This window comes from Ruditapes philippinarum, unplaced genomic scaffold (assembly GCF_026571515.1).
Source record: "Ruditapes philippinarum isolate M1 unplaced genomic scaffold, ASM2657151v2 ctg1056_1_1_1_1, whole genome shotgun sequence".
Lineage (NCBI taxonomy): Eukaryota > Metazoa > Mollusca > Bivalvia > Venerida > Veneridae > Ruditapes > Ruditapes philippinarum.
In genome coordinates, this window is record NW_026859513.1 from 157,547 (window position 1) to 177,207 (window position 19,661).

Consider the following 19,661-nt stretch of genomic DNA (forward strand, 5'->3'; position numbering starts at 1 on the left):
ATTTGGTGATGTTCCACGTACTAGACACTTGGAATACTGAACCGATTTTAAGGGTCGTCCAGCGTCAAAATTAATATTCCCTCTTATCTTTGATTTTCTTGTGAAATATCTCTTTACGTTAATGACTGTTATTATATATTTGTAACAAAGTAATTGCGTGCGTCTAGATGAGGCAAAATATTTCAAGAAAATCAAACCTGAAAAAAATGTTTTTTTATAAGGTTTTTAGAAAAGTAAAAAGGTTCGAAATTCAAGTTATATTTTTCATGAAAATAATGCGGTTTTAAGACTGATTGTGATTTTGCAGTATTTATCCCAATATATCTACTGCTTGGCTAACGCTATGGGCTATTTTTTAATATTTTAACTCTATTTTGGTAGTTTACTTGGGCTGTAAGTGTCGATTACATTGTTTACATTACTTTCTTTGTTCAATTTTCATTTTTGTACTTTTAAATATATTTTACAATTCTAATTTTGAGAATATAAGCATGATTCTGGAGGCATGCTGATTTAAAAAAGCTTTTGTTTTGCGATAATTTCAACCTGTATCACTCCCTAAAAGTCGATATAAAGATATCTTTGCTTGGTACTCGTGTCTCACATTGTTAAACGTTATCGGTAGATTTAACGGACCAATAGTTAATTTAAATAGGCGGATGTTCTATACGCTACGACGAACTGGGGTATATTTTCTCGTCAATTTGACTTTGGGTCATTTAATATTTGATACTTGTTTACAAAGGTATTTCAAAAATACGACCGTTTTATCAAATATCATATTTCTTCAGTTTCGTTTAAAATGGGCTGGTGTTGAGGTGAATGACTATGAATGTCTTTTCATTTGTGGTATTGAGCTTTGTTTTATGTGGTGGGAGTTATGCACAGTCTGGTAAGTTAATATATTATCAATATGATCAATATATATTTCAAAAAACGAAACTGGTTTAATTATGAACAGATTATTCCGTGTAAATATTTTTTACGGTTAGTTATTCATAGTGATCGAACTATGTTATGTTATGAAATGTTATGTTATGTTATGTTATCTGCATTTTGCTATGTTATTTATATTACGTTTAGTGACTTTATGGTATGTTATGTTATGTTATGTTATGTTAATATGTTATGTTATTTGCAATGAAATAGTCATGAAATCTGTCTCATTCATATTTTTTTATTGTAAAGCATAACAAACCTGCAAAACAATAATGTACAGTTTAATTTTTTACCTTTGGATTGAAATTATGAAAGTCGACTTTAAACTATTCTGTTCAATTGTAAAACCTAGGTTAAAATGCGGTATCCGGTATCCGAACAACTCCCTTTTCATGCAATTCCTAGGTCATATATTTTGACTTATGTTGATTCCCTGGACAACTACCTGTCCGTAGACATTTCTTTTGTTTATATATTATACCATCTCGTGTATGTACATTTATATTTCCACAGTGGAAAGGTTTCCATACATAAATTTATATAAGTAAACATTTAAAAGTAGTTACATTTGAAATTTAGCTTACATATTTTACATCTTAAAACAAAAGTTTTGGTCTTAAATTGATCTATGACTACATAAAAGTTTTTCGTGTTCTTTGAACTCTCAATGGACAACAAAATATATTTATCCACAACTGCCTTGCGCAGTTAAAATACATAATTATATGATAACGTTGATTGCTGTCAAAAGTAGCTAGTAAGTTTAGTTATTTTCGGTTATAGTTTCCCCATTTTTCGTTAAATTAAATTGCGTGCAAATAGAATATCAAGGTATCCGACATTTTCAATATTATTAAGAACAGTACCTTCTGTGAACGCCAGTGTGGAGTTATTGTCTTTACACGAGAAGATTTGTCCGAAATGAGTAAATAATGGGAGAAGAATCGTCAAGGATGATGGAATTGTCCGGAGTGTGAAAATCACGGATAGGGAATTTTCCGGGGTGAGGACATGACGGGAATGGGAACTGTTCGGAGGAAGTTGTCTTTGGAGTAAAAAAAAAACGGGAGAGGGTGGTTCTCGGGGGGGGGGGGGGAGAGATGACAAGATCTAGAGGGGTAATTTAAATGAAGATAAAATAATCGGAATTTATCCGGAGTAAACATACAATTGGAAGGCAACTGCTAGTAGTAAAAAAATATTGGAAGCAGCCTTGTCCGGGAGAGGGGAATTTAACGGGATGTAAAAACTACAAATTTAACGAGAAATAGCGGATAATTTGGCATGATCATTATCAAAGTTCTCGTTATTTCTAAGGCGTGCTTTGATTCAAATAAGATGAAATGATTATGACAATTCCAGCAATATATGTCCCTTTTCTTTTTTATTATTTATGAATGTTATTTCTGCATTAACAGAGCAGAGTTGCAACACTGCATTGACACCTTTGCTACGTGACGATCAGTTCTCAGCGTCATCTGAATACAACACAAAACATAACGCAAGTGCAGCTAGGAAGGATGGTGGTGAGTTATCAATTATGTATAATTAGTTTTAGACTTTTTCAAAGTACAATGCTGGTAAAAGTTTTCATTTTCTGTCAAAAAGCCACATGCAAATATTCATCTACATACAGTAGTCTTTTTGTAGCGGTGTGGCCGAGTGGATAATGCGTCTGACTGGCTATATCAGGATTGTTGGCCGCGTTGGTTCGAACCCCATCATGAACAAGAAACTTTATCCAAATTTTTAAGTTACTGTACTGGTTTGGTTCCAGGAACGTATCCGAAAGTGTTTCAGTATGCTTATAGCGTTCGATAGATCAAATTAAAATTAATTCGTAAAAGCTTCATATGAGCCGCGTCACGACAAAACCAACATAGTGGGTTTGCGACCAGCATGGATCCAGACCAGTCTGCGCATCCGCGCAGTCTGATCAAGATCCATGCTGTTCGCTTATCAACTCTATTACAAGTGGAGAAACTGACAGCGAACAGCATGGATCCTGATCAGACTGCGCGGATGTGCAGGCTGGTTTGGATCCATGCTAGTCGCAAACCCATTATGTTGGTTTTGTCGTGACGCGACTCATTGTGACCGACTACCCACCGTGATTTTTATAAACCCCAAGCACTCGTCAAATAAATTAAAACTACCGACAAAACGACTTTTTTTAATATAGATAAATCTACTGTGTATTAGTTATTGATATAAACAGTAGATACATCTCTTTTTCTTTTTTTTTCAAAAAAAAAAATGTCGTTTTGCCGGTAGATTTTTATTGTTTGATAATTGTTTGTGTTATAGAGAAAGTTTATAAAAAAATTACGGCGGGTACTCGGTCAAAAAATATTTTTGCCATCAAAGCTGCAAATGCTTGCAACAGTGAAAAATGAAAGTAAATTTCTTGCTCTAAGATATAAGCAATTTTGTTGGCATGATTCGCAAGCCAAACCTGTCAGTTTCAAAGTGGTCGTTATGACACCTAACTACCAATCCGCACAAATTATTTAGATAAGATGTAAAAATAATTGCTGTGACAAAATTACACCGCATATCCCGATTGAAAGCGTCGCGAATTATAGTTATTTTAATATATCAATAAATATCCGTAACGCCATATTTCGTGTGCTATGCAACACAGGAATTAATTTTCATACAGCTTCCGCGTAATATATACGTTTGTTACCCCAGAGTGTGCCTTTTCTCGGTATTTCCTTATTCCGTGAAGATAATAATTTGAACAACAATCATGATTATTTACGTGAAAAGAACGCAACTTAGGTCGAAAAGCCTTCATTCAAAAATTTATACAAAGACCATCTGGAACACTTTTAAAGGCAAAATTTGTAAAAAATATAATCATGAAATTACATATATACTCAGGAAATCGAAACTTGATTGTTATTTTTATTTTCTTTTTAAGATGTTTAAATACGTTTCATTTAAAGATCATTTTGGTTACAGTAATGTACGTGCTAAAATTGTAAATTACATGTTTGGTTTGTTGCTCGAATATCAGTTAACAATAATATTAATGTGATTAGTTTAGAAATACTAACAGCCAAGTAGTGTTCAGTCAAAAATGTGTGCCATTTAAACAATAGCCTAGTCATAAGCAATTCATTAATGACAGCAATGCTGCCTCGTGGTTGGTATTTTTCAAAGGAAGTGCTAATAATGTGTGATTGAAAGGTCCATTAGATGGTTACACAATGTGGTGAGGTAGTTAGCAATGTGTCTGGATAGGCAATCTGGATCCGGTTGTTCAAAACACTGGTTAGTGTTAACCAGTGGTTAACTTCATTATCCGCTGGTTAAATTTTGTCTGTTGGATAAATTCTGTTGCTCAAAACTAATCCAACGGATAAAATGCGTTATCCAGCGGTTAACTTTAACCAGTCCTATGACCACCGGATAATGCCCTTAACCAGTGGTTAGTCATCATCATTAAAACAGTAAAAATCATTAAAACGTGTTTAAAACCAGATTTTTCTTACAAATATATGTTTATTTTTCTTAACTAGACCATTTCATATAAAATGCATAGGATTAAATTGAAGCATTTTTGAAAAAGTGCTTTTAGAACCCTTTTTCAATCTAAATTTGTTGTTGTGTAGTTCAGAAAATTCAGTTAAATAGTCATAACTTTCTTATTCTTTAATAAAACATACAAGTGTCAGTACTCATTTTCTTAGTTAAAACATTACTCATCTAATGGAAGTAATTTCAATTCAAAATTTGAAAAAAAGTTGTTTTTGAATTTTTTTCTTATGTGTGTCTGAGGGAAAAATAAATCTATCAATACTTTAAGGCCTTTGATATACTTTTTGTTTAATTCCAAAAACAAAAAAGCACAAAACATGCAAAATTATTTTTTGGGAGCTTTTTGATCATGATAAATTTATTCTTCATCAAAAAATCGGCATTTGGTTCCAGAATCACTAATCAACCCTGTTGCATTGTGGTACTTAACCAGTGGATAAATACTCTATCCACTGGTTAGGTAGCCAGTGTTCTATCCAACTGTCGAACAATGAAATTTTATCTACTGGATAGCTGACCGCTGGTTAAGGGTTTAGCCAGTGGATAAGCTATCCATTGGTTAATTTTAACCAATGTTTTGAACAACCCGGTCCAGATGATTTACGACGTTAATCCAGCTATTATGTCTGATAGGTGAATATCTGAAAGTTGGATTAGATATTACACCTCAATAACTTAGGATCAATCAGATATTTACACCAAAATATAATAAGGATCAATCACATATTTACATAAATATATCCTAAGGATCAATCAGATATTTACACGAAAATATCATAAGGGTCAATCAGATATTACATCAATATATCCTAAGGATCAATCAGATATTTACACGAAAATATCATAAGGGTCAATCAGATATTACATCAATATATCATAAGGATCAATCAGATATTTACACAATAACCATAAGGGTCAATAAGATATTTACATCAATATATCATAAGGCTCAATCAGATATTTACATCAATATATAACAAGGGTCAATAAGATATTTACATCAGTATTTCATAAGGGTCAATAAGATATTTACATCAATATATTATAGGGGTCAAAGGTATATTTACATCAATATGTCATAAGGGTCAAAAAGATAATTACACCAAATTATCATAAAGGTCAAAAAGATATTTACACCAAACTATCATAGGGGTCAATCAGATATTTACATCAATATATCATAAGGGTCAGTAAGATATTTACATAAATTTATCATAAGGGTCAATAAGATATTTACACCAAAATATCATAAGGGTCAAACAGATATTTACACAAAACTATCATAGGGGTCAATGAGATATTTACATCAATATATCATAAGGTTCAGTAAGATATTTACATTAATTTATCATAAGAGTCAATAAGATATTTACACCAAAATATCATAAGGGTCAAAAAGATATTTACACCAAAATATCATAAGGGTCAATCAGATATTTACATCAATATACAATAAGGGTCAATAAGATATTTACATCAATATATCATAAAGGTCAATAAGATATTTACATCAGTATATCATAAGAGTCAATAAGATATTTACATCAATATATCAGAAGGGTCAATAAGATATTAACACCAAAATATCATAAGGGTCAATCAGATTCTACATCAATATACCATAAGTGTCAATTAGATATTTACATCAATATATCATAAGGGTCAATAAGATATTTACATCAATATATCATAAGGGTCCATAAGATATTTACATCAATATATCATAAGGGTCAATAAGATATTTACATCAATATATCATAAGAGTCAATAAGATATTTACATCAATATATCATAAAGGTCCATAAGATATTTACATCAATATATCATAAGGGTCAATCAGATATAAAAGCAATTTCTTTCGTAGTCAATCAAGCATGCTCTCTTTTTCCTTTTTTTTCTGCTCAGTGCAGCTCGACAATTTTAAAGCTCCGCCATTTTCTCATTAACTATTCATGAGAACTACGTCACGCTTCCGAAATAGGCCGAACCAACATCGTACACGCTTGTACACCAATCGCAACTACTCGGCCCTTTCCGTCAGTCTTCGGATAAGGACCTCGAACACAATAGTATGAATACACAGAACGGATGCGGTATTTCGGTCTATCCTACGCTAAGAAACTAAACATGTAAACAAATAGTAATTTAATGCTGGGAGTTGTTGACAAGTTTATTTCCAATATATGTAGTAAAAGTCCACCTAAAATAAGTGAATTCATAGGTGCAAAAGCAAACAATACATTATTTATATATTTATTATTATGGTTGTAGAAACCGAAAGTACAAAAACCCAACCTGTTGACATTTGGCCGGATTTGTTTAGAATTGAACATGAGTGGGCATATTTAAATAACAAATTGTTGTCAGACATATTTTCAAGCATAAGAGTACCGGAACAGACATTAGATTTCAAATATATACATTCGTTTTACATTATCTCTGTTTCTGTTCACATCTGAAACCACGTGGTAGAACTACTTTCAATCCGTATTGCTTCCGAGGTTATTATAGATAATAGCCGAGGCAGTTCCGAATGGCTTGTACACTTCCGAGTGAACACCTAATTATTTTCTGACCATAAGAAAATAAAATATGGCTCGATATATCGAGTTTAAATGTTGTAACCAGACCACATCTATCATTGAAATTTGGGCATTACGATAAAATATACTCTTCTTTGTAATGGTATATTCTGTAAAGTATTAACACATGTGTGTCTCTGTAGTAAGTCCAATATTAAGCCAGTCACCAAAGGATCAATCTGACATTATTGACCTCACATGTTATATTTTATAATATTATATGGGTTGTATTTCAAAGAGGGATGGAGCGCATCACACGGCGGGATCTATGAATATCTCAAAGTGGATCTAGAGTCGATCAGGGAAATATCATCACTTGATGTACAAGGTTCGAGCATAGGCTGGTATCCTAGATCGTTTAGGTAAATATTTTATCCATATCGATCAATTTATATTTATAAAGGATATTGCATTTTAGACTGTGCTACTTAAAGAGAGACATAGGCAGATATTTGAGCCGCGTCATGACAAAACCAACATAATGGGTTTGCGTCCAGCATGAATCTCAGACCAGCCTGCGCATCCGCTCAGTCTGATCAGGATCCATGCTGTTCGCTTACAAACTCCATACCAAGTAGAGAAACTGATAGCGAACAGCATGGATCCTGATCAGACTGCGCGGATGTGCAGGCTGGTCTGGAGTCATGCTAGTCACAAACCAATTACGTTGGTTTTGTCGTGACGCGGCTCATTTTTCATTTCAATATTCTATTAAATATCATCAAAGTATTATGCATTAATTCAGAAGACACGTGATCAAAACGTTTCTCCTTACAAAGAATGAAATGGTGGTTTTCCAACTTGACCCACGTGGGTCAGCTTTAAGCATTTAGATTTTAGAATAGTTGTTATAGAGAACTATGAATGAATGACTAAGACTTATATTAATCTAACAATATCCACAGTATTTGTCGGCGACTTAATTTTGTTCAGCAAATAAAGATATAATAAAGTTTCAAGCTCAAAAAATATAGGATGTATACAGAAATTCATGCTAAGACTTTTAGAATTGTACTTTTAGCATGATTTAAGAAAGTCAGATCTATTCTATAAAGAAGAATGGCGTATACATGCTAGTTAAATCTGATGCTCTTTTCGATCGATTCCGCTTGGTTCAGGTTATTATGAAAGAAAGGTGTAAACATTCTATTTGATTGATTAATCATACTAAAGATGCTAACTTAATATATATTTCTTCTCACCAAATTGTAACTATATATTACTATTATCCTAAGAATGTTATATAGCCGTTTTCCATTATGTATTTGCATATGTTTATGTATGTATACTGCTGATGTTTCCCGCTATTGTGGGACTTATGCATTTTGTAAATAAATTGAAATTGAAATTGGATTTGAAGCCACAGCGTTAAGGGGCAACTGATATGTTGTGATTAGCAACTTGGCCACCCATCGCAAGTTTAAATTTGTTAACAGCTTCTTCTTGTTAACAATGACAAATATACAATATGATCCACAGCAGCAACACATTTTATTGGACCTTAAACCCTATTTATCACTTAAAGGCCCATTATGCCTCAGTAATGCTATCTTTTTTATTTTTCAAAAACGTTTTCTTTTATTTTTGGTATCTTGTTACAGTTTCAATTATTCTTTTGTCACATAGATGAACTTTGCTCTTTTGAAAATTTGGTATGATGAAAAAGAATTAGTACTTTGTATGGAAGTTAACATTTTGCTACTTTTACTATCCATTACTTCAGCGCTACTTTTGCCAGTCGTAAAAAATCTTACTTGCTCTAAATTCATTATTAAAACATTTTTAAATACATGTTTGACATTTCTTAAGGATTAAAAAGTATGAACATAATGTGCCTTTAAAATCTTAATTTTTGAACGATATAAGATATGGAAGTCCAAATGAATATGTTATAGGGTAAGCTACAGCAATGATGGATATGTTTGGACCGGCTACAACACGCGCCTGTCTAATGACGTCATGGGAGAGATCTTCTTTCGGAAGGATTCGGTCACAACAATACAATTTGATCCAATTATAAAGGTATGTTATAAACAAGTAATGTTTAATGTATATCACGTTTTAAGAGATTTCGATCTATATGTTAGTACTATTTTCCACATTCATTTGGTGATACATATTTATTCAACATAACATTTAACATGAGAACAAAATTTACAAAATACATTTTGAGATTGAGCTGAAAGCTAAAAGTTTATGTGTGCCCTCTCTCCACATTCATTTGATCTACATTTGATCTACAAACTGTACTTTACCTTTCCTTTCATCTTCCTTGTACATTTACTTCTATTTATATTTTCTCACTGCTCGACTCTCGTCTCGTTCCGGTTTTTTTGTTGTTTTTTTTTGTTAGTTTTTTGCAAAAAGTTCTTGCCCCGTACTTCCTGTCGTGATCATTGATTCCAGCACTTTTAAGTGTTGAATAAAATGAGTACCGCTCAAGCCGGTTGCTGGGGGCGTGAGAGATTTTGCACTTTTTGATTTTCCCAATAAAACGAGCAATAAAATACGAGAATGTTTTAGTCATTTGTGTGTGATACAATTGAATCAGAGGTTCAGATTCGAAAATAATATCAATTTAACACAATTTTATCAGTAGTAGTAGTGGTGGTGGTGGTGGTAGAAGCACTAGCACTAGAAGTAGCTGTAGAAGCAGCAGCAGCAGTAAAATTAGGTCAATTACAATGTCTGCTACTTGTGTCGACTTTGATCATTTACTGCTATCCCCAATTACAACATAATTTTCCTGTCATTATACCTGTCAAACTACATGTATATGGCGGCTGATTTGTGCCATGTCGTATTTTCGACACCACTTTGTCGTATTATCGGATTTTTGCATTGCACCCCTCGTAGCAAAAGCACGAAAAAGTGGTGACTTTATCGTGTATATTATCGTGTTTTCGTCTTTGCGCCACGCGGAGCGAAAATAGGACAAGGAACATAATATAAGTACCTTACCATAGTATTGGAAACTTAAACTATGCCGTCAAACACTTTTTGACAAAAGTCGATACTATATCGAATTTCGTTCATAGTCGACTTCTATTTTTCGTAGTACTTCATAGAACCGCGTAGTGACGTAATTAAGTGGATAATAATGAGGCCAAATAAAGTTTGACACTAAGTATGTTAGTATTCATCCGCAGCTGTTCTACAGAAATTAGAAACATTCCCTGTCGCTATCGCTCCCGTCGAAGTTTCTAATTTCTGTAGAACAGCACTGATGAACCACAGGCACGAGTATCGGACCTGGGAAGAAAAAATATGACCAGATTGATAAAAAACCTGTGTTCATCTTAAAAGTGTCAAAAAATTTAAAAAAAATGTTAATAATGACCCCCTTTAAAAATATACTATAAGTTAAGAGAAGGCCGGAAACTCCAGATTTGAGCCTACGAGCAAGGGATTCATTTCCCGGGCCGATGTGAAAACAATTGGTCAGACAATTAAAACAAACTTTAATCACTATTTCACGTTTGTATTAAGCTTCAAAATGAGACCGACCCCAAGTCTCTAGCCCTTCCCGTTCATGAAATATCTATCAGGAAACGAGCGAATTCGTGCTTAAAATCCTTGGTAGACAGAATTGCGGCACAACAATTCGGTACGTAAACATAGACTAATACATGTATGTCAGCTGAGTACGGGTCAAAATCACTTGAATTTACCAAATAATATTACTAAATACATTAAGTTGGACCACTCACAACTGTCAGTAGCATCTGATACACACGAGATTCGAGTTTCAAACCATTCCACGGTCTTTAGATTCCTTTCTACGCCATTGTCAAACAGCTGTTCGATATTTTGTAACGAGTCTTCTGATTGGCCAATAGCAACGAAAACCGCAACGTTTCACACAAGGATGCCTAATGGCGTAGAAAGCGATTGAAAGACCGTGTAAATGTTGAAACTCGAATCTTGTGTGTATCAGATGCTACTGACAGTTGTGAGTGGTCCAACTTAATGTATTTAGTAATATTATTTAGTAAATTCAAGTGATTTGACTGACAAACATGCATTAGTCTATGTTTACGTACTAAATTGTTGTGCCGCAATTCTGTCTATCAAGGATTTTAAGCACGAATTCGCTCGTTTCCTGATAGATATTTCATGAACGGGAAGGGCTAGAGACTTGGGGTCGGTCTCATTTTGAAGCTTAATACAAACGTGAAATAGTGATTAAAGTTTGTTTTAATTGTCTGACCAATTGTTTTCACATCGGCCCGGGAAATGAATCCCTTGCTCGTAGGCTCAAATCTGGAGTTTCCGGCCTTCTCTTAACTTATAGTATATTTTTAAAGGGGGTCATTATTAACATTTTTTTATTTTTTGACACTTTTAAGATGAACACAGGTTTTTTTTTATCAATCTGGTCATATTTTTTCTTCCCAGGTCCGATACTCGTGCCTGTGTGATGAACACTAACATATACATAGAATGACTCAATAAAATTTTCTTTTTCTAAAGTTAGTAAGTGACTTTTACTGGCTGTTAAATAAACAAATTGTCAGAATAATCGTATAGTTTCACCGTAGATATTATTTTACAACGAGTTAATGTTTTCCTACAGCGATTGTCAGAATACTCGTACAATTTCACTTTACAACGAGTTAATTTTTCTCTACATATGTAGTATAAAGCGTATAAAATTGATCTACATGTAAATGTCAAGTATCATATATGCGAGTTTTGGGAGAGATTTTAGATCAGTTAAGAAGGCACACTTATTGTGTGAAGCGTTAATTGTTTTGTTGAGAGGAGAATTTGTTTGTTGATTTGTTGAAGTTGTTTGCAATCAATTGTGGTGATCTTAATTGATCAGGGTTCATTGGTTGTAATTAGTTGTTTTGGTTGTTGTATTTTTATTTGGTTGTTGAGTTATATCTGTTTGGTAAGATATACTTGGTTGATATTGGTTGAATGTTTGGAGTGATTTTGTCTTGTCAAGATTATATTAGTTGACGCTTTGTTTTTGTGGATTTCTGTTAATATTGGAAGCTTTAGTTTAAGTTGTTTCCTGATGCTGATTAGATTTTGTGAAATTAATATTGTTGGATGAATGTTTGTGGTTTATACTGTATCTTAGAGTTGTAGAAATATTCATTTTGTGTTGTTCAATTTTGTGGTGATTTTATTGTTTTGTTTGACCATAAGTTGTTTAGAGCTGGCTAGTATTGTTTCGTATAAAAGACGTACATTTAACTTATAATCCCTTAAAACAAAAAAATTTGTCACGATGACGTAAATAATTACAGAGGTATTACTCTTGTTAGTTGTATGTCAAAATTGTTTACTACTGTTATAAATAATCAAATTGAGAAATTTTGTAACGAACATAACACTATTTCGGATGCTCAATTTGATAGGAAGGTCTACTGTAGATGCGATATTTGTACTTATGTCATTAGTTGAAAAATATTTGAATGAAAATGAAAGATTATAATTATATTATATTTGTTGATATGATGAAGTGTTTTGATTCTATTGATGGAAATGGTTTATGGTTAAAAATGTATAATTTGGAATACAGGGTAAATTATTAAGAATTGTTCGTGATATGTACCAGAAAATTAAGTCTTGTGTTAAACTTTGTTCAACTTATTCTGAATATTTCCAATATGCTGTTGGTCTCCGTCAAGGGGAGGTAATGTCACCTCTACTATTTTCAATTTTTGTAGAAGACATTGAATTGTATCTTCAAAACAATCCGACTCAGGTTTAATATTAGATGATATTGTTTTAATACTTCTACTTTTTGCAGATGATATGGCAATTATAGGCAAAAGCCCTGAGGAAATACAGGAACTTTTAGATCTTTTGTATTCATATTGTAACAACTTTGGCCTTAAAGTAAATACAACAAAAGCTAAAATAATGGTATTTACAAAAAGAGGTCGTATTTTACCAACTGAGCAATGGAACTATAAAGGCTAAAATATTGAAGTAGTTAATGATTTTAATTATCTTGGGACAGTTTTGGGGGAGGCTATGCCTCCCCAATGTTAATAACCGTCCGTCAAATCTTACTGCCGCGGTAATCAGGTCAAAAAATAGTACCTTGATTTTTTCTAAGCTGACTCATCACTCATCACAGACATTTACAATATGAAAATATTTTCATTCTTTTATTTCATATTTGCAATTTGTAAAGATAATAATTCTCTGAAAAATTCTTGATTTTTGTTTGTTATTTTTTCAAAATCACTACTCCGTGACGTCATACTGCCGCGGTAATCAGGTTTAGGCATACGTACGTCTGTAATAAATAGTTCTGGTATGAAAACCCTTCTACATAATAACTTTATCAATAATTTTTTAACAAAAAGCATAAATGAAAATTTATAAGTAAATACTTTAATTAGGTGGCAAATATTCTTTATTATTTTTGATAACAATTTTCCAATTACTACGCAGCGACCAACTGTTTATGACGGGTCATTAACTAGAACGTTGCAACACCGTAGTCTCAACATCATGCATGTTCTTTTGTTGATATAAACCATTTTAATAGTCCTTAATATTTTTTAAAGACAAATAATGGTAAATTGTCGCTTACATCAGAGACATGGATCGTGCTTGCGTGATAACTAAGGAAAACTAACTTATTAGTACACCCTAGGAGGCTGTACGCGGAAAACGCTCATAAACCGCTATATCATATAGCTGTAAAGTGAACAGTTAAATGACAGAAATATGTGGTCAAATATGTTTTAACAAGGAAATAATTTTTTCAGAGAAAGACGCAAAGATCAGTCTTCAATCAAATGAATGACCCCGTATTGTGTAATTAGAAAGTTTATTCAATTCTAGGGCAACGCATCATAATTTGATAGTACATGTGTAATAAAATTCAAATTTTCAATAAAGATTATGAGATACATAAAAAATATTAAAAAATAAGAAGCTTAAAAAACAACAACAAAAAACAACAAAAAACGCATATATATACGAATGACTTACAGTCGAGCATCGGGAATTCATCAACATATCTTACGAAACTTTAATTTGAAAACGATATATGCGCGCGCTGAAGTGATTAATGTTTATTTGAATAAATCAAATAAAAAAACTTATACGTTTGTGTTCTAAAAATAATCGGCGGCATAATAGGAATTTCGTATTCATTTTACAACACTTGAAAAAATACTACAGAAAATGTGTTGTTGTTTTTTTTGTTTTGTTTTCAACAAAAGTGTGTGTGTGTGTTTTAAGTTTATTTATACTCGGGGCCGGAATAACCATATGTCCGAGATTATAGCATCGGGGACGTCTTTTTCAAGCCGAATCTTCCTGGTAGCCCATTCTCCGTTCGTTGGTGGTAAAGGAGACGACAATACTGTCAAGGCATCAACTTCCTGACTGACGACAACAAAAACGGCATTCGTTAGCGCCAAACCTTCAGAGTAAGTCACGACAGGTCAACCAATCACCTCTGGTACTTGAGATGACCTGACCTTGACCTGCCGTGTGCCTTCTCCGCGACGTGCACGCCTCTGGAGGGATTTGGAGAAGTTTCAACAAAAACTTCCAAAACACGCTATTTATAACACCATTCATAGCACTGACGCTTCGATGTTCTCATCTATTTGCGGGAAATGGTCGACAGGGAAAACCCTACGTAATAACCGCACACCCTGTTAACAATAGATTTTCCGCAGTTATATTTCAAGCTAGTGAGGTTTAAAAATACATGTAGAATCTATCTATTAACTACCATAAGTTGGTTGAGTGTTGGCGGTAAAAAAAGAAGATATAACTTCCTGATCAATTTTCACTTAGGTTGATTCAATTTTGAATAAGCTTTGCAGATATGTATTTTTTCAAGAAATATTTAGTTTTAATAAATATCCGAAGCCGTCAAAGTCAGCGACGAGTAATGAAATGGGAATAATTTTCTGAAACGTGATTTTATTCGAGATTTGCTTCGGGAGAAGACAACTTTCTGTCCGTAGAGCATGAATATTAATACTCATCACAAGACAGTATCTTATTGATCTCAATTATGGTACATGTAAATATGTATAATTTTTATGTTCAATAAAAATGTTGCATAACTTGCAGTTGTTATTATCATTCAATGATAATAAAATGACATAAAGTATTTATGATGAACAGTCCTAGAATATTTTGATAAGGAACAGTCAGTTGTAAAATGTTATTGTTATCTTATAATGAACAGTCGTCATACTTTCTGGTATGTCATTTATTATTGACAGTTTAGGTTTTTCAAAATTTGCAGGATTAGCAGTCCGAATGAAATGTTCTGGAATATTAACAAAATGAATAGTCAACCATATTAACCATATATATGAATGGTTGAACACAACAGTAAGGATAAATGACACAATGTGCATATCTTCTTATTTTGGTAATAATTGAAATAACAGCACATTTTAAGCAAAAAGAAAAGAAACTATAAGTCTGAAACATTCTGTCATAGCCTCCCCATCAGTACATTCAGTGCTTTGATTAATTATACGGGCAATTTTACATTAAATCAGGAATATTTGAGTGGTAAATCTTTAAAGGCAATGATTGTACTTTCTTTGTAAATTGAAAGAATTTTACCTTTCTCCCAGAACATTATGTCAGTTTTTTGACTCATTTGTTTCATCGATATTAAATCATTCATGTTAAATCTGGGGATATACTAAGTCTAAAGGGCTAGAAAGAATACATTTAAAATTTTGTAAAAGGTTATTAAGAGTTCAACCTAACACTTGTAATCCTAGTGTATATGGCGAACTGAGAAGATATCTCTTATATATTCATAGGTTTGTAAGGATAATAAAATACTGGTTAAAAATTGTAGAAACTGATTGCATAGTCCTTAAGACAGTATATAACCAAGCTCTAGATGATAGCAACAATGGTCATAAAAATTGGGTTTCAAATGTAAAAAAGCTTTTGAATGATTATGGATTATCATATGTATTTGATAATGTTAATAGTATTGACAAAAAATATTTTTATTTGAATTTAGAAGTCGTGTTATTGATTCTTTTAAACAGGAATGGTATGCTACTTTAGATAATAGTTCTGTATTGTATATGTACAAAAATGTTAAATGTAGTTTTGAGTAGGAACTTTATTTGGATATCTTGCCAAGTTGTTTTAGATTTTATTTCTGTAGATTAAGAATGAGTACTTTGTCTTTGAGAAATTACAAACTGGCAGATATTCTAGAAATTGAATTGTTAAGGAAGAAAGGTATTGTTTATGCTGTAATGCCTCAGACATTGAAGATGAATTTCATTTTGTTTGTATATGTCGTTGTTATTCAGAGTTAAGAAAAAAATATTTGAAAATTAAATATATCAGAAACCCGTCAATTTATAAATTTTTACAATTACTGAACTCAAATAATAAATATGAATTCAGTTTTCCAAATTTGTTAAAAAAGCACTTGCTTTGAGAAATACACTGTTAAATGTTGAGCGTTAAACATCAAAATAGCTCATTCTCCTTTTCGTATGTCTTTACTTTTTTAGTTCGTAGTAAACATATTTATCATTTAATTTTCTTGTTACTAGATAAATTAAGATTAAGAATTTTGAAAAAATGTCATGATTGCAATTACCATTATATTGACGTTATGCTTGTAAACATTATTGTATTATAGATGATGTACTATGTACAAATCTTAATAAAGTATCTGTTCTGTTCTCTTCTCAAATTTGATATTAGAAGATATTGATAATTTCTACACTGTCTCTTTGTAAATTTAGAATATGCGGGTTTTGACTTCACACAAAGTAGATATTTTTGTTATGTTTAAAATGCAACACACTATAGGTGGTCACAAAACTCACAATATAAATATAAAGTGTTATTTAAAAAAGAACTGGCAGTTTTTTCAAGAAAAAAACCAACTTTATTTGACCTGTAATAGGGAACGTAACTTCTAATAGATACATAGTTTATATATTGTTTCATTCAATTTAAACATATTCGGTAATAATTTCATAGATTTCAATATATTTATGTAATTAAAATATTTTACGCAAGGATGGGCATAGTATAATTTTAATTGCATCATTTTATGATAATTTGCATGATTCAGAGATGAGGATGAATAAATACCTAATTTGGCGCCTGATTCGGGAAGTTTTAAACAGCATTTCGATGAAATGAAAAAAGAGAAGAGAAAACATAAATAAAAAAAAATACGATACACCTCACGAAATTTTCTTTTCATATTATCGTTAAATGAGGTATGATCGTTCTATAAATCTATTTTAGGTTTATAAATGTTTAAACTGTAATTAAAGTTGATTTTCAATACTACCAAGCCTCCACATTTTAAAGCAAGATTTTATTATTTATACGGAAACCGCATAAGGCCCCCATTTAGTGCGATCATGAGGTGTAAGACGACTGATTTTGTTCGATTTGATCAGATGTGTTAACACAAATCAATTTATTTACTCACTGACATAAAGACTAGACCATTTTTGTCATTTTTAGACACTTTTCTCAAAATGCTTGAAGATTTTTTCAAGGCGAATTTTGTCAAAAAGACAAATGGTTTTCAAAAGACGAAAAGATATCTTTTCGACTGGACAAAAATATAATAATATAAATATTATAAATAAAATTAAAACAAAATATGATAAAATTATTGGTGTTAAAACGTTTTGTGTTAAAAAGTCAAAACGACTTTAATACAGTTGACTTGCACATTATGATCGATCTAAATGGAGGCCCTCGAGTTTTTCCATACTTATGCAAATATAAATCGGGCATATATTATAAGCGAGGGAGATCGACGTTAATGGAAAGCAGAGCCTTTGCTCCGCCCGCATGACATTACGATTATCACAAAAACATTTCAAAGCACGATTTTCGTCATAGTTTTCATGAACATATTTTTATATATTAAATTGTTACCCGATTGGTCCTTTTATTTTCCTACCGTCTTGAATCACCCAGTGTCTCCCTCCTGCTGCCGCTCTACATCTTTTCCATTGTCCCGTCCTAGTCCTTTCCCGTTGTCCCGCCCTAGTCTTTATCCATTGTCCTGTCCTTGTCCTTTTGCATTGTCTCGCTCTAGTCTTTTTACAATTTCCCGTTCTAGTCCTTTCCCATTGTCCCACCCTAGTCTTTCCCATTGTTCCGCCCTAGTCATCTCCCATTTTCTCTTCCTAGTCATTTCTCATAGTCCCATTCTAGTCCTTTCCTATTTGTCTCGTAGCGTAACCTGGACTTTTTTGTGTGGGGGGAGATGTCCGATGTTCCTTTCCTGTTTTTTTTTCCTGTATTGTTACTTTTCTTTTTCTTTGAATGTGATTCGATACGTGTGTCTGTTTCTGTCATACCTTTTCCCTTACCATATATTTTAAGCGCTTTGTTTTATGCCCCCCCCCCCTGGTTTTATATCCAAATACATATTTGTTGTTATTGATGTTTGTTTGCTTCTTTTGTTTTTTTACGTCACATGTCGACAGGGTCAAAAGATGTTGCTTCTAGTAATAGTTTAATTATTTTCAATTATTATTCTATTTTAACTATATCATTTCATCCCCAAATGTGTTCGACTTACAAGACCTGACTTAAAATTTGATTCGTTGAATCTTGATAAAATTGTTTTGAGCGTGTAAAGTTGATTATATATTCAGTGTTTTATATTTATATTTTGTTTGAACTTTAAACTTCTGTTTCAGGCACGGTACATTGTAATAAATCCGGTGACAAATTACGGCTATGCTGCCTTACGTATAGAACTATACGGTTGTCAAAGTATGGATCCACTGCCAAATGTATTCACAAACATTCAAAGTGGGATAGAGGTAATAATTTACAAAAGCTTCAAAACATTTGAGTCGCACCATGACAAACCAACATAATGCGTTTTGGACCAGCATGGATCCAGACCAGCCTGCGCATCCGCACTGTCTTATCATGATCCATGTTGCTCGCTATCAGTTTCTCTACTGTTATAGGGCTTGTAAGCGAACAACATGAATCCTATTCAGACTGTGCGAATGCGCAGACTGGTCTGGATCCATGCTGGTCGCAAACGCATTATGTTGGTTCTGTCATGGTGCGACTCATTTTATGTTTCGTTAAAAAATATGAACGTATCTTTTAAGCAATCTTTCTTTCAAAGAAAATGTACACGCTTGTGGTTTTGTAAACAATATTTCTCTTACAAGATCCGCACTGTTGAACAAATTAAATCTAACCAACAAGTTAGTCATTCTCACTCGTGCTTAGCTTGTATGACATGTACATTGTATTACTCAATCGGAACGTCTCGGTTATTATTCAAAATAATATCGTACTTATAGTCTGATTTTATTGAGTTGTCAATTATGAATACGTTATAGCACTCATACCACTTCAGTTCTGTGCGTATGGAATATACCAAGTGCTTGCAAAGTTGTCGATAATATGAAGCAACATAGAAACACCGTTTTGTCTTACGGCATTGAAATGACATTTATTGATTTTAGTCCGGATGAATTTTACATATGAATTCATAAACCTTATTATAAAAAGAGAATAGATTTTATCAAAATGAATGCAAAATGTATTAAAAACAAATCTTCAATATTGTTGAAAAATATAAGAAAGAAAAAAATGGAT

At 32.6% G+C, this 19,661-nt stretch overlaps 1 protein-coding gene across 1 annotated transcript in view; it reads left to right on the forward strand.

The window, feature by feature from the left end:
- Nucleotides 1-733: 733 nt before the first annotated feature.
- LOC132756769 (uncharacterized) overlaps nt 734-19,661 on the forward strand; it is a 51,780-nt gene continuing 32,852 nt past the window's right edge. The window contains exons 1-5 of the mRNA XM_060747905.1: nt 734-892; nt 2,358-2,465; nt 7,306-7,429; nt 8,963-9,089; nt 18,737-18,862. Of these exons, the coding sequence (XP_060603888.1) occupies nt 823-892; nt 2,358-2,465; nt 7,306-7,429; nt 8,963-9,089; nt 18,737-18,862 (555 nt within the window). The 5' untranslated portion in view covers nt 734-822. The remainder of the gene's footprint in view (nt 893-2,357; nt 2,466-7,305; nt 7,430-8,962; nt 9,090-18,736; nt 18,863-19,661) is intronic.